Below are 20,693 nucleotides of genomic sequence, written 5' to 3' on the forward strand. Positions count from 1 at the left end.
AGACAACCAGGAGTCATAGGGGCTCTGGGCTGCAATTGAGCTGTCCTCCACTTCACCCTGTTATAACCATTTCATAAGACTTGCTGGGAGAACATTAGCCATGTATGAGCATATCTGTAGATGCAGCCGCCTAGCTGCCTTGTGATTACAGTAAGTGGCCTGTGGGCAAAAAAATAATCCTGTATAAGATTTTGCTACAGCAGTGTCTGCGTGTGGGGACGTCCAACAGGTGTGTTTAAAACAAGGTTGCAGTTTTGGTAAATCAAATCTTAAGCTAGAAGAAAGGGGGTTGTGTAATCAAAATAAGAGAAGTATAACGAGGCTAAGAGGATGTCTAAAAGATCAATGTTATGTTGATGTATTTCATTTCCACCGTTCATCTAGTGAATTCTAGAGAATGAACATTAACGATCTGCCAGGCAGCATTTCATCTGATAGATTGATATAACAGTTAACATACTTAAGAAAAGCGTTACGTCGTCCTTTTTTACTCCAGAAACAGCATGTGTTTGAAGCACACAAAGGGAAAAACACACAAAACCTGAATGAAACGCTCTCATGCTGTGGGAGCCGACTTGAATTTGTGTGTAAAGCATCGGAAGATGGCGGGCTCGCAGAGCTATAGCAGTGTTGATATGTTTTATCTTTGAGGTTTTGGAACCAGGTGCAGCCAGCCACAACCTCTGTGGTGCTTTTTTTGCGCTGCACTGCATATTTCAATGTCAATAAATAAACATCAATTATCATACTTTCCTAAGGCTACTTCCCACAGCCGCCTTGTGTATGTACTGTCAGCTTCTCAGCAACAAGATTTCCATGAGAGTGGAACAAAAAGTAATTCAGCGGTCATATCAAGTATACATCAGGAGATGTATAATCAGAAAACATGTTTTGATCAAATCACTATCACAAGCTTAAAACTCAGAACGGACTGTATACATGGAGCATGATCTGCTGAGGTAGATGTTATCGTGTGGAATGAAGGACTGTGTGTGTGTGTGTGTGTGTGTGTGTGTGTGAGATGGTCATTTCTGAAGTGTAACCCACTCCCAAAAGGAAACTTTTGGTCAACCAGTCTGTTCTGTTAATGGAAAGTACTGGACTATGTTTTGACATGTTTTCTGAGACCACAATGTTGAAAAGGAAAACCTGTTTTTTTTTTCTCCTTGTGTCACAAAATACATAACAGCTCTTTGCACATTCAGATTCATTTTGACAGTTGACGACAGGATGAGGAGAGTACTTTCAAACCCCAAGTCCATTTCATCTCTGAAAACATGTTTCCCCTCTATAGCAGCAAGGACATAACTAGCCATGACTGTTAGTGCATTTTGGGCTAGACAACATACAGAATGATTGAGTAGTATGCAATACTAACATGTCATTTAGATGTTGTTACGTTCCCCTTTTAGGCATCTAAGGGACGTAACAGATGTTTTTTTGTTGTTCAACATTTCTAGCTATTGGAAATATTGTATGTGATTGTGTATGACAGTTACTTTATAACCACATCTATGTTATGAAAACTAGTTAATGTACAACTGTAGGTGTTATCATCTTACATAATTCTTTCCAGTGTGTTAAAGCAGATCTCATGACCTAGCCTTTGATAGTGAAATCAGTGCATGCAGCTATGCACATTAGTGTGCATACAGCCGATACACGTGTTCTGTTTAAGATCTTATTCAAATAGATGAGCTAAAAAGGTCACGTAGGGCTGTTGTGTATTTTTTTTTTACACAACTGCATCATAGAGTGTTTTTTTAGGGAGCTGCCCAAAGAATGTGAACTATGACAAAGTGACATAATGGTACGACACTGTCGTCACATTAATCTTCTTTTGGAATGTTATTATGATAAAAAATAGTCTTATCAGTGGACATCAAAACCATAAATCAACTGTGAGAACATGGATGGAGAAAGTGGTGCATGTCAGAGAGAATTAGTCTAGTTAAATAGTGTTTTGAAAGTAATACATGTGTTGAGCTTTAGATTTTTAGAAGATCAAAAGCATAATAGTAACTGCGACTGTTCACTTTCTTCAACCTTCTAATAGTAATATAATAAATTGAACTCTCAAATCCCAAGTAAAAAGTACCCATTTTAAATCATTTGAATACAGAAATGAGACGTGTTTACACACAGTACGGTGTTCTTTCTTCTTTCTGTGTCACTGAATAAAGAAATGCCGTATCAACATCATGCAGACCATCCTCTAAAAATGCAGCCAAAAATGAAGCACACTATAATCATGTATCATTTGTAACAAGGAAACCTTTCTTGTTTACAGGGTGATTTTAATTGTAGTAGCATGCCCTGTGAGGCCAGAATGTTTGAAGTTTCATTGTGCAGCCATTATTACCCACAGTAGATTACATGCAGCTGTGGGACAGGGCTATTTTAGGACTATTTTCCCACGTTTAGAGCAAATAGGCTTCTTTCTCTTCTGATGTGGTGATGGAATGACAGGACATGCAAACCAGGCTTTGACTATTTCTGTCAACATGTTTTGCAGCTTGGAGTGTGTGTGTGTGCTTCGCCTCTATATATTTTTGTTCGACGCTAAACTTTTTGCTTGGCTGCAGGAAATGTTTGGCTAAAATTCATTAAAAGGGATCTTCAAGAAAAAATGAATGCACAGCTTGTTGCGCTTTGTAGCAAGTTCTGAGCTAAGTGAACTGATCTCGGACATGCACCGCTGCCTCTGAAAAGTAGTGTTAAGTTTGAAGTATTTCTTGTTCTCCAAAACCAACTCAGGACCTTCCTGTGCATGGACTATATATAAGTAGTTTGGCCTGAAACGTTTCCTTAGTGGACAAATTTAACGGCAACCTCAGTTGAAACCCTGTTTTCCTTTCTTTGAAGCACGTATTACGGCTTAATGGAGCGCTATATAAGGGGGCTTTCATGTGAAGTGCTCCCCGCACTGCACTACAGCTTTAATACACTCAAAGGCCCCAGAATACCAGGGTCTTCTTTTTGTCTAACGGGAGAAGCAGAGGAGCAGTTGATGAACTCAGCTTGACCAAACAAAAACTGATCTTTTACAGATTATGTGCCATAAAGAACCTCACCGTCATAAAATAAGCAATAATATAAATGTGTGTGTGCTGTGTAGCATTATATGCAGTCAGTTTCGGATGAGGCATTTGAGTCTACACATGCCGTTACTGGAGATCCAATGATAATATCTTGGTCCCACAGTGTAACTGGAACTTAACTCAATTCTATTGATTTACATTAAATGTGCTTCATCTAGTCTAACGTGTGATGCTACACTGTAAACTGTACTATTGCTTTGTCTAAAAATGAACTTTTCAGAACACAAAGGAATCACTATGATTCCAATGCCAAAGTTGTCCAACTATAATGGAAATGACAAGATACATAAACCCTGCAAGAAACGTCAAGCTTAATTCATTCAGTCTTTTTAACATTCCAAACTTCCTGTAGCTACAGTAGCATCCGCTGTGGCATAAACACTGTTAGATTAGCACAATGGGAGTTTATCTGGTTCAAATATTAAGAAGCACAAATAAACCAAACATGACATTCAAACAGATATCTTTGTTAGTCTGTTCAATAATAATAATGTGAAAAGTATCTTCAAATACATACTACACTAGGGAAACTCTTGGATCTTTAAACAGGCTTACAGTAAATACACACTGGTTGGCAAAATCAACAAAGCATGCATTCCATTGCTGAGTGAGGAAATCCATAGATAGAGAATGTGTGCTCATGCGTGCATGCATGTGTGCACCTGTTACCTCTGTAGATTAAGGCTGAGATTGCCCGTGCAGGCCTTAATCTTGTTTTGGGCCTCGAGGTGATTCATGCCGTTTGTGGAAACGCCATTAATGGACAGAATGACGTCTCCAACACTCATATTGGCTCTGGCTGCTTTGCCTCCATCAGTCAGCTGCAATGAAACACAAAGACATTTTTGTTTAAAAGAAGCTCACCATTGACCTATTTGCACCAACCAAAGAGTATTCACAAGGGCTGGGTATCATTTAAAAAGTGACAATACCAGTTCCAACACCAGTACTCTTAAAGTGACAAAGATACCAATAGAGTACTTCATTTGACACCTATCATATAGAAGCATTCAGTTGCCTATAAAGGCACCACCACCATATTTACTTTTCTCTGACACCACAGGCGTGTACAGCCATACTGTCTGACACTTTGGTGGCATCTCAGCCTGCTGTGCACCACACCACAGATTGGGTTGTAGCTGCTGTGGGCCAATCACACGTCACATTAAACTGAATATTTCTCATTGACACATATGTATGTGCTGTATTCAGCACTTTGAAAGAGCACCACTGATTGCGGCATCACGTGGTGTCGTTCTCCCAGATTTGCAGCTTTCACGATGTCAGAATAAATATTAGTTTTGGTAATCTTCAGATCTCCCCTTTAGATTTTGTAAGGGGGCCACACACCCACTGCTTTTGCTGGGTGTCTTAACGAAATTCAGAGACTTGAAGCCACGCAGGGTTTCCTTTGCAGTGTGCTTCATCTGTTATTGTGGTGTTGAAAGGTGCAGTTTGTTTGCTCTGAAGCTGGTTTACCTTTGGGAGCTTAATGTATTTGGCTCCACCTCTTGTCCCAAGCCAGCCTCCCAATCAGTAAACTGTTTTGTTTGATCACACGCTCTTAGTCTTTGTATATTGAGTAAACTGTTATCTATGTATTGCAAACTCTATAAATGTATTACAAATTAAACAGAAACCTGAGTTTTAAGTATTTTCCAAAGCAAATGAAAGTGAGGAAAAGCTTAATACTTTTAATATGGGAAAAGTAAAAAGCCTCCTCATTTTGAGAGGTAGAACAAGTTAATACTTCGTAGTTTTGACTGCAACTGTGGAGGCGAGGGCTTAAAAGCTTAAATGTCGACAACTGTCTTTCTACCAGGGAGCAGCGTACGGTAAGATTAAGGTTTATCAGGTCTTCTATCCCTTTTCACCATGCTGAGACTTGCATTGCACACGCAGGAAGCAACTTATTAAAACCATGACGCTGGGGTGACTCTCTACCAGGTGTGGTGTTTGACCAGTGAGCGCACTCAAAAACCTGTAACCTGCTGGAACAGAACTCTGTGTGTTTATTATATTATGCTGCTTTTGTTGGGGTCATATCTCCATGTCATCTCCCAGCAGTGTGAAGTGAACCTACTAAATACTTTAAATAAGGACATGGGAAGCACACTGGTGAATATGAGGTGGCAGCTCAGGTGAGATGAATGTGTTGAGAGACAGAAGGGTATAATGAAGAGGGCATGAAGCATGATGGCAGGGCAGTGATTTCATCCGTCAACTCTTTCGAGTGTGTCATCAACGAGTCATTTCTATGAACCTATACAATTTAAATGCATCCAAAAGACCTTCCACTTTTCAGTCACACACATTTGTAAGTAGTTATTTATAAAGAGCCGGCCTTCAGTCAGGGAGACAAACTCAAGGTATTTCCTGTGTATTCAGGTTAGCTAACTCTAAAAAGACTTCCTCCTTCGCTTTAAAAAAAGAGCCAATGAGACGTAAAGAATGTGCCATTGTGTTAACATGCATAATGAATTGGGGGGGGGGGAGCGGACGGGAGAGAGGGGGAGAAAGAATGAGGAAGTGACAGTGGCGGTGACCGCCACATTTTTTCTGGAGCCGTGCTTTCCTTGTGTCATTATCAAGTAGATCAGTAGCAGGAAGTGTAGAATGCATAGCTGAGGCTGATGTATGCATACCGACGTCCAGGAAACCTATAGTGGAGCCACATGCTAAGTGTTGCTCACAGAAGGGCAGGGTACTCACAACGCAGGCATGAGCACAGCTTCAACTGACTCACTCACAGACTCATAGACACACCTGCCACGTGAGTCCGTCCTGACTCATTTACTTTCAATAAAATAACTCATTACTCCTAAACGCAAGAGTGTAAGCACTCTTCAGAGATCACTGGCATTTGCTGCCTCTTCTAGTAGACAGCTCCAGAGGTCAATGGCAGAAAATGAGCTGCTGGATTGACGAATGAACACGGAGTCTTCTCTCTCAATCTCCCCGTGTCTCCCTCTGTGTGTGCGTTTGTTAGAGAGGAAGAGAGAGAGAGAGGTCTCTCCTTGTAGGGATGTGAAAAAAGATACTATACAGCTCTATATATGGCAACTCCTCAAACACTATTTCCAGACACGAAGAGAGGAGAAGACTCCTGTAACATTCTCACAAAAAAATATGGTTTTATATGCGGTTAACAATGTTAAATGCTGTAGTCTGCGGTGAACAGAGAGCACTTTATGAATCCCAACTTCTTTCAGTCAAACACTGTCTTTCTCACATGGATACAAAGCAAATAGATGTTACAGTAGGAATGTCTGGCATCCACAGTCTATAAATATAATACAAGAGAGGTCTGAAGCACTCGTGACGAAGAGAAGATAAGTAATGAACTGGAACTTTTGGATATTCTACTCCAGCTCTCTCAGGAGAGAAGAGGATGTTTCAGCAACAAATACTGTCCAAAAAAATAAAAGACGTCATCCAAGGCAGTTTCCCACGAGTCAAAAAGTTGAATTTAAAAAGTAAAAAGAAGAAGGACGTCTCCAATTGAATGACGTGTCTCTTCCAACTGTGCTTACATGAATGGGATTTCAGCCACATAATGGTGTGGCTGCTGTGCTGCTGTGGTCCTCTCCACGCTGCTGATTTTACTGCAGTGCAGTTACTGGTAATGACTGGTTCTTCCAAACAACACATGTTCCTCTGCTCCTACAAATGTAGCGTGAATACAGCATGTTGCTCAATACTTGGGAGATTTATCTAAATGCTTAAGACAAATCCTCAGTGGATATTATGATATTACGAGCTAAACAGCCTCTTTTATTTATTGCTGGTAAAAAATGTCTTTCTGGAGGAATAGCGTATTCACATTAATAATTTTTAAGAGAGGAAGAGACATTTTAGAGGGATTTGGTACCGGACGTCACTATAAAAAGAGGAGCAGAAGCCTAAAAAACAGTCCATTGCGTCCATGTGTCTTCAATTCATCTATTGTACAGCCGTAATCAAAAACAGTCATAAAAGCTGAAAACAAAATTGGTTCGTCCCCAAAATCTGTTAAGATTTAGATGTTTACTCAGTAATCAACTTATCCGCAGTAAGGCAATAAATGAATAACTAAGAGACATTATTGGTGAAAAAAAGACAGAGATTCTGTTTGGAGAGAAAGCAGCTTTGTTAAGTAGTTGATACGGCAGAATCTATGACCTACAGTGCCTCTCTAGAGATGGTCTCTGTTCAGTGTAGGCTGCTGCCAAACCTCCTATTATACTGGAATTCTTCAGATCAATGCTGTACTTTCAAACCGCTGATTTACGGTGTTTCGTTAAACATTTTAAATTCCACACAAACCTCTACATGGGAGAAGAAGCCAAACACACTTAAGGTAACATATATGAGAGAACACTTCAGCACTACTGGGATACTAATCACCTTACATGCTGGTGCAACTTCCTGACTTCAGTGAAATGACTGAGTAAGGAAGAGGGCTGTAGTCATTTCCCTCTTGAGAAGTCATGTTACAGGAAGTGTCTTGTGGTGAAGGCTGAAGGCCTGTGAGAAGCATGTCATGTCTGTATAGGGTAGACTAAGATAGAGGACCTTATATGGAAAAGACTTGGGCCTAACATTAGGTCATCACAAACACACAAGGCTAAAGCAGATTGACTCACGGAACTGGCAGGACTGTACATTCAACCTGTAAAGTTCATTAAAGAGAAAGAGTTTACGTTGCGGAATCTCTGGGATGAATCTGTGAAGAGAACATTGGAGAGTACAGCGCGCTGCAACCTGCTGGGCTAGCACAAGCAAAAGCCATAAAGTACAGTTTATTGTCTTCTTTTTAACGCTTGCACACCTGCAACACCTTGCATGAACTACTCAAACAATAAAGAGGCGGAGAGATCAGAAGTGGAATACAGCAGTTGGGAGGCGACCAAACGGCAAGAGCTCCAAGCCAAACATCGCAATTAAGGGCACTTGAGCGGAGGTGGACCCGTGGTTGTCATGGTTTGATCCCAGTCTCTGACTGCATCAATCCGGCGGCTGAAAAACACGAGCTACGCACGAGCTCTTTGGTCAAATCGCCATGACAACGCAAACAAAACAACACAAAGCAGTACCAACCCCTCACTGAATACTGAATACTGAATGCTCTTTAGTCAGGTCAGAAGCAAACCCGGCTGACTAGCGCTGCCGAGGCAGATGATATGAAAAGGCCTTTAGTCGGTGTTGGGGCTTGAGCCAAGTGCAAGTGCTGGTTTCCACCTGCGTCCGTGATTCATTCGACTCTCCTGTGGGGTTTAAATTGGGCTTTTTTTTTTGGATTCAGCCAAACAGCACAATGATTTAAGTGGTGAAATGTTCTGGCTATATAATGTTTTAACTGGACTGACACAAAAAGACTACCACGCCATTATATGCTGAATATACAGTTCATCTGCTTTTTGAAAGCTGACAACACAGGTTCAACACAGGTACAATAACACAACACGTGCCCGATGGCACATGATGATTGTGCGACTGTGGTAAATGTTAAATGGATTGCATTCATGTTGCAATCCAGAGAGCCGTGCAAAGCACTTTACAATGCTTTATAAGATTGGATGCCTGTTATTATGCATGAGTGACTATCACTGTCGGTGATGTCTTTAAATCAGACGGACTTTAAAACATAGTGACGATAGTGAAGAAGGATCATGTGCAGTGGCCCATAGTGTCTTTGGATTTACAGCATATGGGCTCATTCCTCTCTCCTCTCAAACGGAGAGAAAGATTGTTGCTTAAAATACCTTTAAAATAGTGTGAGTAATCAAAATCAAGATGAAGAGACGGCTTGGTTATTCTTTATAGCTCTGCCATATAGCATTAGGGAGATCGAAAGCAGATGTCCTCAATACAGCTCCAGACAGACACCAGGGAGATCATACTGGGATCAAACACAAACTTCAGATAACTGTTTTCTACTAAACCCATATGTAACCTGAACACATCTTTATGACCCTGCATGAAATCATGGATTATTAAATATGCCTTGTGAAGCGCATACTCGCAAGGCTATGAAATACGGGATGAACTTCACTGGTTTCGATTGAATTTCAGTTTCCATGTAAAAAAGACTTTAATACAAGAGGCAGATAAAAAATACAGACAAACTGTATGACAGCTATGCAGCACAGGCCACAAGTTATCTGTCTCAATAGTTTCCTGAAATGCCAGGGGAGTTTTTTCACTGCCTGGTTTTATTTCTTCTGGATCTGAGCTGAACCAAGTTACGTCTCTCTCTCAGGGGAGATTATTCTTTATCCAATGAGTTGCACAACACACAAACCTCGTGCAGAGTTAACAGTAAATCAATGACAAAGAAACGGCCAGATTTCCTCTAATTGCAGCGATTCTATTTCTTTGCACTCTCGCACTTGCTTCTCACATACCGTCGTAACATCTAAGACTGAACATTAACCCTTTCTTACTATTCAAATAACCGGACTGTGCAACCTATTCAGTCAAAGCACATCCAAATGGTGTCTTTTGGTTTGCATGTGGATGTAAATGCACAATAAGGTGTCAGAAACAATACAACATGGTTTTGAGCTGTTAAATGTTCCCAAACGAAATCCGGACTTGTTTGCGTAGAGAGTATTAAAGTGCAGTTTTGGTCAACCTTTTAAGTTTAGCACATGCTGGATGTACACAGCAACATAGTGAACGACTGGTGAGAAAGTAATATGTTTACAAATCAGATCAATCAGCGTAGTAGAGGGTGTTTCAAACTGAACAGCTGTCTCGGTTTCTCATTGGAAACCCACCAAGCACATCTCATGAAGGTTTTGGTTCACTTAGCTCTAATAATTAACTACATTGACTATTATATATTATAATATATATAACATTATATATTTTTTTTCACCTAGTTAGTTAATTTTCACCTAGTTAGTTAATTTAACACTATTCTATTTCATTGTATATACTGTGCATTTTTGTTTTATCTTATATATTCTATATTCTGATACTTAATTTGTCCTACTCCGTTATTCTATTGTATATATTGTGCATTTTTTAATACTTATTATTTTTGGTTACTCTCCTACTTTGCTTCTTGGTGTGTCTTGCTGCTGTAACATACAAATTTCCCCCTGGGGATGAATAAAGTACATATCTATCTATCTATCTATTATTATTTATTGAGCTAATAATATTTCCCAGCTAGCCAACGAGGGCCTCTATTGGATCCTCCTCTCTTAAAATGAATGCACAAAGAATACCTTTTAGCCCTGATGTTGATCGCGGTTGCCCAGATACACTTCATCACATTCCTCTTCTTTGAGAGTGAAAGTAGCCTCAATATATTAACACATAATGGGGGTGCTTGAAAAAGAACAAACCTGGAAGCCTAAAGCCCGCTGCAAACACAGAGCTAAAATGAGTTCGTATAACGTTCACTCAAAGTATCGCATGCCACTAAAAACAACAATCCAAAGGACACAAAAGACGAGGAGGGGAAGTGAGGGGTCAACGGGAAAAGGGGGGGGGGGCATTTTTCTGTGCTGAGCCCCAGCTGACCTTTTGTAACCAGTTATTCTTTAGGTTTAGTTGTGATGAACTATTCTTACATAATATATTGTTTTTAGAATAAGGGCCAAACTGTTTCTCAACTGAACTCAAATGACTGTGTGTGAATAGATGTGAGCCACTCTAGTGTTGTGCTTTGTCTTTTGACTAGACGTGTTCTGCTGTTTCATAAGCAATGTAAACATAACTGAAGTCTTTCCCGTGCGGAAACCTGTCAAGAAATGCCTAAAAAAGGAGCTGTAATAACCGCGGATGATGACGGAGAGAACATAACTGGGGACCTTCTTCATAAGTCATCCTTACAGTACACTAAATAAATAAAAGCTTTAATGTGAACGAATATTCTTTCCTGCAAAGTCGGTCTAATTAGCTTTGTGGGTCTCTAATGAACCTTAAAACAAGCAAATGATCGAAACAATTTCCTCGTCGCTCAGCTAATGAATGAACTGAAGTAATTGTTAAGCTGTTGGTAGATGTTTCCATATATGTACATTCTACTCACATACTCCTCCCTTTGTCAATACAATTTGTAACTTAGATTACAGATACAATCTATCAGTTTTAAGGAAATGCATGTATGAAAATGTGTAAACCTTTTAGCTTTACTACAAAGAGCGCATGTCCAGGATGCGTTCTGTTGGCTGTGCCCTATGTGACATTGGGATTTGGGAGATAAATAGACAAAAGGGGGGCTTATTCCTGGCGCCGGGACAACAACAAGAGACCTAAGCCATTTATGGTGCCATTCACTGGTCATGCGCTGGGATGAAAATATGTCACAGGAATGACACTAACCAAGAACGCAATGGAGCGAAAAGCTGTGAGAGTCATGTTGTTTGGCTCAGCAGTACCGAGGCATGCTCCAAACCACTGATGACTCCACACAGGACTGCTGGTGGACGCAGGAGGTGTATTCAACGCGTTAGTGGAAAGAATTAATCAAAAACTAGCACATTACATGAATGATTTTAACAGATTCAAGGCTTCGGCTTTTTGGACATTCTTCAAAACTCACCTGCCTTTCTTTTATTTTAAACTAGCAAAAACATAACATGTTGGCACATACCTACAAATATCACAATCAGGTGTCAGGTGACCATCTGCTTCACATTTTTCAAGTGGGTTTTATGTAGTGTAGTAAGAATATTTCACCATATTAACTCAAAAACCATTGTCTTACCTGTTATGAAAATTAGTACATATTCAAGTCTAAATAGTAAAAATAATGTGGGAAATTTGGGTCAGTGCACTCTTGTATTTGCGGACCCTTAAGGATTCCTAGTGAAACTACATTGAGCTGCTGAAAGTGGAGGGGATTTTAAGCAGATGTTGGTCCTGTGTTTCTTTAACAGCCAATGCCAAAACTGAAAGGGCAACAGAGGCAAAATGGCCAATCTGATACTGATTTTGGTTTCCTCTTCCTCTACGGAAATACTTCAAGGTTTTCTATTTAAATCTATTCTTACAGATAAAACTTGCTCCCACATCTAATCAGGTGATAAGGGCTGAGGTGCTTTATTTGCGTATTGTTTAGTGATATAACAACAAGATGTCTACTGACAGCTACATACCACAATGACAACATAACGTCCTTCATTCCCTTATTATCAAAGTGGCAAGGCATAAAAATAGTCTGAGCAGCCATGCAGCCCTTTTTTATACTCTGCGGTTATGTTTGCTCTTGAGAAAAGTCACTTCACTCCATACAAAACACTCAAATGTCTGTAACTGATCCTGCCAACAACAAATAAACAGAGTCACTGACCTTGGTTATGACATGGAGATAACAATTACATAACAGGAAGCAGCATGACCTGAATAACACCGCTCATTCTGCAGCAGTCACAGTTGTCGTCAAAGTACAGACTGCGCTAGTAGAAGACAAGCTGTCTTCTTTTAATCCTTTTTGACAAGAAGCCATGTTAATATAATTGAGACACTTCCGATACCCTTGAGAAAGACTTGACAGACTAATAGTAAACTGCACTACAGACTTCTTGTAATTTGTGCAACAATCACAGTGTTTTGCACAGAAGGCCCTTACAGCTGGACCCGTCTCATAAACAGGCCTATCAGTGGGCCCTCCAGTCCAGCAGTCCTTCTCCCTGCTGAGGACTCAACAGGACCTGGTCAGCCAGTTCAATCCCAGTTTCAGTTTATGTGGCCCAAAGTCCAAATAGTTATTACAGAACCACTGTGGCTTTTTGGCCGTTTAGGGACAGGTTCTGATGTTCCAAAAGCAGATCCAGTATACATAGTTTCCTGTGCTTCGCATCAGGACTAACGGCAGGGAGAGAGGCCCGGACACTCAGCACCATCCCTCATCTGAATGACCGAAATGACAGCAGCAGTCGTTAACAGCCATCAGCTTAATCCTCCAAATGTATCCTGAATGACCGTCAGAGAACTTCAAGGGAGTTTTTGAAAATTGACGGATATTGTGGTTATGGTTCGGTTATGTAACACTATTATGACAATTAGTCCTAGCCTTTACGGGCGGTAGGTCATGAACGTGGGGGACTGAGTGACAGAGGCCAGGAGCTGTTAGGAAAGGTGGCTAAATCCAGCAATGAGTGTCACACAGGAGATGGACGACACACACACTTTCATCACTGACTAGACGAATGGCATAGTGAGCATGGACAGCATTCCTCAGAGGTGACTGTCATGGAGTGAAGGCCACATAGGTGTTGTGTGTGTATGTGTTTCACTCACCCGTGAGATGGTGAGGGGCATACAGAAGTCCTTCCCTCCTTGCAGTCTGAAGCCCCAGGGGGCAGGGCCAGCCAGGGAGACACTGTAGCTGCTGCTCATGATTCACCTAGAGACAGAGGCGGAGATGTTTTTTACACAAGGGAGGAGAAGAGAATAACAGGAAAAGGAGGATGTAAACAAACAGCGTATCACGCTACATTTAACTGTTGTGCAACCAACAACTGGCATTTAGAAAAGATGACTGCATACTGTACCTAAACCCAAATAGGAGCATTCTTCTGATGAGATTAAAAGGTACGCCATTGTTTGTTGTCCACCACTGTGTGCTATGAAAACTATTAACACGGTAAAGGATATTCATTATTTTCTTTTTTTCAATCCAATAACATTTCACCAGACCTGTTGGGGCTCCTGTCACAGTCACAAGCCATCTATTCAAGTACAACAGTCTATCAAGAGTCCTCTACTGAAGCTCATGGCTCTCTTTAGAGCAGGTCCCTGGCCCGATTCCATCTGCAATGAGGGTAATAGTGAGTCTGTAATATATCATATACAGTAGATAGTGGACAGGTACGCTGGACTTGCAAACAAAGACGTAAGACATAACCGTTAATGACGTGTGCATTGCAGGATTTATAATGCAACAGGATGTCAAAGAGCTACACCTCAGAATGGATTAGTTCACTTGACCATGTTCATTTGAAAAAAAAAAAATGTAACGTAAAAGCATTCATCTATTGTCACCAAACATTTTGGACTTTAAAAGAAAAAAACTTTTAGTAGTAACTAAGCATTGAATGCTGTTGATGCACATCCTCCAGCGAATCAGAAGTAAGCCACCGTATTAAGAAAAGAGAGAAGGAGAAGCCAGAGATATTTATAACACGGAAGTACTGACTGTCCTTTGTTTACCTTTAAAGAATCAGATCAGCGTATCTGGAGCTGCACTTTGGACCTTTGATCTGAGTGGCTTTTCACTGAACACACTGCTTTTGAAAAATAAAAAGGTACCCAGACTGAGCACACCTACATTAATTGCAATTAGTTATCCATGTTGAAATGAATCGCTGGTAGCCCAGTTTGTTTTCTTCCGGGTACGGGTCACGTGATAGTGAGTGTGACGAATCAGGGACGGAGACGTCATGGTTGCCAAGAACCAATCCAGTAGCGAACACGGGTGTGGGCGTAATTTTTGCAAAGCACATCCGTATACGACCGTCCACACGCAAACGCAACCCCGGAGTTCTCAAATACCTCCAACCTCGGCGGAGTTTTCAGATTCCTCCGTTTAGGGTGCTCCAAAACTCCGGCGTAGTGTGGCCGCTCAGTGTAAACGTAGCAAATACGGAGTAAAAACGGAGTAATGTGGACAGGGCCTAAGAAGGAATCTGATTTCATGGAGATACTGTACACCATACTAACACACAGGGGGTTTAACAGTTAAACCAGGGACAAGTGAAGCATTTAAAAAAAATCAGGCATTGGAAGGCAAAGACACAGTTTTTCTGGTTTTCCTCTTCCAAGTAAGACGTGGTGTAGTGAATCATCCTGTACCTGTACCATCCTTAACACTCATTCCTGGAGTTGAGAAATCGGGATTAGGAGATTGAAACCTTGATATAGAATATCTCCTAAATTCTGCTAGAACCCCCTGTTAATCCCTAACAGAGTGAGCGTTGGCCTTTCCCTCAGGCAGCGGTGGTGCTGCTGGGGCAAAGGCCAGACACACCCTGGATGGCCGGAGGCTTGACAGAGCTCAGCTGCCAACGCAACGTCTCATTAGAGAGCAGGTCTGCTCTGCATTTCAACATCTCAATGGCTAAATGCATCATCATCCACCACATTACCTCATGGATGGATAGAAATACCATATCCCGATTATACATGTGTGCATTTAAATCAAAAGGACAGTTCCAGCAAACAAAGACGATTTGGTGCGGAGCAATATTTCATGCACTATTGAGTTTCACTGGTCTAAGCCCTGCCTGTCATGCATTCCTTTTCCCTTGAAAGATTGAAGCTGCGAGCTATTTACTGGAAGCGAGACTGGGGTTAAGTACAGTCACATGTTAAGATTTAGTATAATATTACATTTATTAGTTTAATGATTGAGGAAATTGGTATATCATATTTGCAGAATACTTTAATCTGGTATGAGTATCCAGCTGACAGTGTGACTGTGGGACACGTTTAGAAAAAACACAAATCATGTTGAAATATATCGCCTTTGCCCCGCCCAACAGGAAGGGTGAATGTTGACATGAAAACATGGCATCAAAGGCTAACCCACATTCATCATATGTCACATACAGTGCATTGCAATTCTATGTGCACCCGTCTGTTCACAGACGGGTGCTTTGTTGGTGGCTCTCAGGCTGTGTACTGTGGAGAGAAACTGAGAACCTGGGAAAGCTGAGACTCGTAGTTGTGATGTAATGAACTAAAGGTGTTTCTGTTGAACAAGAAGACAGTAGAGGGACTGGTGGTGAACAGAGGGGTGTCATTTGGTGCTGAACTTATGACTTTTAAGCTGCAATGCCAATGACAGACATTTGAGAAATCTGCTCTTTCATTTCTGGCTTTGGTGAACAGGATGTTACTTCATCAGTACGATCAATGGCTGAAAGAACACGTGTGCATGTGACTTATTAAATTAAGCAATTAAATGTGTCAATGCCTGCCTTGACAAAAGGGGCACAAGAAAAAAAAAGTTAGAGATATTCCAGACAACATACTTTCCTGAATAATAATAATGCCTTGTCATCTCAGAGCAATTTCATTTTGCGGTTGTAAGTCATGCTGCCGTCACAAATTCCCTCAGGGACACAGCACCACCTGCTCTAGCCCGTCACCTGGTTAACTGTACCAGACACACATCAAACCAGAGGGTCGGCCCGCACACTGTTTCTCCATCACGCCTGGAGGGGGAACAGGCTCTTTAAAGAGGCCATCAATGGAGCCACCAAAAAAGGGTGTGTGGGGAGATAGAAATAAAATCGGGTGTGAAAGCGATAGGAAGGAGGGGAACACCTGGAAAGCGCAAATCACAGAGCTCTACTATTTATACAAAACTCTTTCACAATCGAACTAAACACAAACACACGCGAGCACACGGGCAGAATACAGGTATATAATAAGAAAGCAACCAATTTAAGACAGCTGTCCCCTTCTTCAAGGTGACTAAGGTGTATTCAAAGATCTTTGAGACAAAAGTCACGGCTTGACGACATGCTCCCGTTGTTTAAAACAACCCTCTGTCAGTATTAGATTTCACATCTCAGTCTACAGAAAGCTTGATGGTGAAATCTGGATCAGGCTCAAGTCATATCAGAAGCATTTCTTTTTCCTAATATGGTAAGAACAAACATTAGGTCTCATGCTCAAACTTGTTTCGCAATCCCAAATCATATCATGCATAGACATGAGCAGACACACCTTTCAGTGCACAAGCATTTTATCAGCAGGAATCACTTCAACACTTCCGCTAGTTCAGACATAATTCGGGGTAATGTTCCACTCGGGCCTTATCTTTCAAGCTCCTGTCATAACGGCAGATTATTGTACTTAATATTTCAGCACGTTCACACCAAAAGCAAGATTAAAACACAACACTTTCAGAATGGGATCAAAGTTATCTACTTATTTGAACTTGCTTGATCAAATTAGCAGGTAGATTATCCAAATAGTATGATACTGAATTTACATGTTGAATTTACAGTTAATATAAAATTTGGGGAAACTTCCTAGTCGTGGTTGAATAAGAAAAACTTTCTTTAAACATTAAAACTCACGGCAGAAAAGCTTTCTTAACTGAAGAAGGTCAAACAAGGATCGACAGGGTCGAATGTATAAGTGCCATTCACCACTAGCCTGACCTCAGTGCTCTTTGCGCTGCATGTGTCAGAATACAGCTGTTTCCTTCAGGTATGCCTTCAGTTATATTGGGAAGCGCCTGTTGTCTGTTGAGAGTTTCAGACGTCATGCTCATTTCACAATTCTTACATGAGACAATGTTGCCTGGTGACATCATTGCAGGACATGTTGACTCACAGAGTGGCGTATGCTCTAATAAGAGTGTGTAGGCCCACTGTACCTCACCAGTACGCTGTCGATGACATCTATTACATTATTATGTGTCAATATCAAAGTTATATTCCACATGAATGAATAACAATGTACACTTTTTGTTAGACACGAAAAAAACTTAAGAAAACTGTTGACAGTAAAATGTATTCAATGTCTTTGGCTTATGTATCAGAGGGACACTTTTTGTACACTGGCTGATTACACGTTTGTTCTAACGGGTGACCCATTCTTACATTCAGTGTCTACTTTTCAAATGCCTACTTTCTAATTATTGAATTGTTTCACCTCAGTGTGCAAGTCAAGACCACATATACCTTCTAGGAGTAGTTATCTAACATAAGCTTCAGTTGTTGTCATCCTGGGACAAAGTGATTAATACCCAGGTCCTCTTCAGTCATGTGTTTACTTTTAGGGACATTTCTTAGAGTGTGTAAAATCCCGCATGGTTCTCACGGAACCGGAATCTTATTAATGTGCCTTTGGTTGCCTCAGAGGGTGTGACATAAAACACATGTCAGACATTATTAGTGCACTATTCTGATGCACTTTTATCCCACTTGTTGCTTGTCTGTAAAACAAACGTGCCACTGTTAAGGAGCAGTATAACAACTCCTTTACGTGTTGTGAAGTTGTTGTAAATATTTCGATGCACACACTGTTACGGTATTTTAATTACAACTTTGTAACGGGCACATGTAGCAGTAAGATAAATAAAATGGAGACTTAACCTGTCTCGTTATTTAAAAAGGTCTTGTCAGATAAACTCACCTTGCGTTGTGAAGCCGGGTCCGGTGTGCAGAGAGACTGTAGTCCGTCTGTTCTCAGTTTAGAAGTCAAACTGGACAGAGCGGAACTAAAACTTCCGCATAAAAGCCAGCCCCATCTGGCTGCCGGTAGGAGGGTTCACAGCGGCGCGCGCGCGTGTGTGTGTGTGTGTGTGTGTGTGTGCGTGTGTGTGTGTGTGTGAGTGTGTGTGTGCGTGTGAGTGTGTTTACGTGTATGTGTGTGTGTGGTTGTCGATTTAAGGCAACACAGCAGCAGGCCTGGGCATGTCAGACTGGGACAGAACAGGTGAGTTTTAGTTGAGCGATCACTGAAAGTGTCCTTTCGTTGTGGGGCTATAAAGCTCAGCATGATACTCGGTCACATGTGCAAAAATGACTAAATCTATAAAGCTATATAGCTACAATTGACTTGACAGATTTCCTCATAAATTATTTGTATCCACGTGTTCTCTCCAAGATTTCACTGTGCGCTTTCCCTTTGCATTTTGTGTGCTCCCATTTCTCTGTAAAACGTTTTGCAACATTGTTGGGTGTATCATTGTCATTTGTTTATTGCTTTCCCATTCTACAGCTACTGTGATAGCAGGTTTCGAGCTTTACTCAGATTTTAGTGGCACAGTGTTTGTATGCTCTCTAGTGGTCAGCAAAGATAGTACATGCTTCACATTCAAATCCTGTGGATTTAACCACTGGGCGTCATGGCCGGAGGCTAAGTAGTGTAGACTATTACTTATCATTCTCTCCTCCGCAAGCTCATACCTAAATATGTGTCACTCTTCTTGTTGTCTTGTTTCTCTATTAACCAAGACATATCTTCTAGCCTGAGGCGGAGGTTTTCATGAAGCCAACTCAAGCCAATGAAAATAATAGAAAAATCTGTGACTGAAAATTGTGAGTTCTGACCAATATAAAAACAAGGTTTTACAAAGTAAGATTAGATACATTTACATACTCTATGTCAGTGATTCTTAACCATGGGGCCGCGGCCCACGATGGGGCCGCGAACGCCACCTTAGAGGGCCGCAAAAAACTTTCAGTTTTGCACCTGTGGGCCGCGAGGGCCGCGGGACCGCATAGGTTATCAATTGAAGACACCAGAGATATTACTGTTCTCCATGAGACGCTCAGTCACAATATAGCTTCCCACCACCTGGTGGCGGTAATGCGTCAGTCAGTTGTTTAACAAGCTACAATAAGCAGAAGAAGACACTCAGCTAGCCGCTAGCCCAGGCATGGGCAAACTACGGCCGTTGGGCTTTTTAATCCGGCCCGTCAAATATTGGTACAAAATTGTCCAAACTATAATAAAGACTAGAGCTGGGCAGTATACCGGTTTTAATTTCCCGTGTGATATGAATTCTTCACACACCATTATACCGGTGCATAGCCAAACCAATTGCTGTCTGCTTTCAACAGGCAGTTAAATGTATTCTTTGCTGCTAATACATAGCAGTCAGCGCTAGTTGTCTTATATGTATTGAGAGGGAACCCTAGTCATGGTCATAACTTTATAACACAACCCACAACTAATGCTCTTTAACAGAGAAAAACACAACAGCACACAACAGTCTGTGACACATAAACAATTTGTAACACTAATAATTGTACATTTATAAAATTTCACCGCCGAACTGCATGCTGGGTACAGCGAGCGAGCGAGCCTGCTTGCTAGCACAACAGTCTGCTAACAGCTGGGTCGCTCCAGTAACGTTACATTAAAGAACAGAACAGAGGATGCAGGATGAACAAAGACAGACCGGAGCAGTGTTACATCAGTGTTACATCATTTAATGAATCATAAACATTATATGATTTAACCACTAGAGGGCAGCAGTGTTAAATCATTTAATGAATCATAAACATTACATGATTTAACCACTAGAGGGCAGCAATGTTAAATCATTTAATGAATCATAAACATTACATGATTTAACCACTAGAGGGCAGCAGTGTTAAATCATTTAATGAGTAATAAACATTACACGATTTAACCACTAGAGGGCAGCAGTGTTACATCATTTAATGAATCATGAACATTACACGATTTAACCACTAGAGGGCAGCAGTGTTACATCATTTAATGAATCATAAACATTACACGATTTAACCACTAGAGGGCAGCAGTGTTACATCATTTAATGAATCATGAACATTACACGATTTAACCACTAGAGGGCAGCAGTGTTACATAATTTAATGAATCATAAACATTACACGATTTAACCACTAGAGGGCAGCAGTGTTACATAATTTAATGAATCATGAACATTACACGATTTAACCACTAGAGGGCAGCAGTGTTACATCATTTAATGAATCATGAACATTACACGATTTAACCACTAGAGGGCAGCAGTGTTACATAATTTAATGAATCATGAACATTACACGATTTAACCACTAGAGGGCAGCAGTGTTAAATCATTTAATGAGTAATAAACATTACACGATTTAACCACTAGAGGGCAGCAGTGTTACATCA

The 20,693-nt window shown here is 40.9% G+C and overlaps 1 protein-coding gene across 1 annotated transcript in view; it reads right to left on the minus strand.

The window, feature by feature from the left end:
- The window catches only part of pdlim5b (PDZ and LIM domain 5b), a 33,536-nt gene extending 15,272 nt beyond the window's left edge, over positions 1 to 18,264 (minus strand). The window contains exons 1-3 of the mRNA XM_076088601.1: positions 18,195 to 18,264; positions 13,341 to 13,446; positions 3,771 to 3,922 (exon numbers count right to left, since the gene is read on the minus strand). Coding sequence (XP_075944716.1) covers positions 3,771 to 3,922; positions 13,341 to 13,439 — 251 coding nt within the window. The 5' untranslated portion in view covers positions 13,440 to 13,446; positions 18,195 to 18,264. The remainder of the gene's footprint in view (positions 1 to 3,770; positions 3,923 to 13,340; positions 13,447 to 18,194) is intronic.
- Between the last annotated feature and the right edge of the window lie 2,429 nt (positions 18,265 to 20,693).

Source organism: Anarhichas minor, unplaced genomic scaffold (genome assembly GCF_050575085.1).
Source record: "Anarhichas minor isolate MPS153535 unplaced genomic scaffold, ASM5057508v1 ptg000002l, whole genome shotgun sequence".
NCBI lineage: Eukaryota > Metazoa > Chordata > Actinopteri > Perciformes > Anarhichadidae > Anarhichas > Anarhichas minor.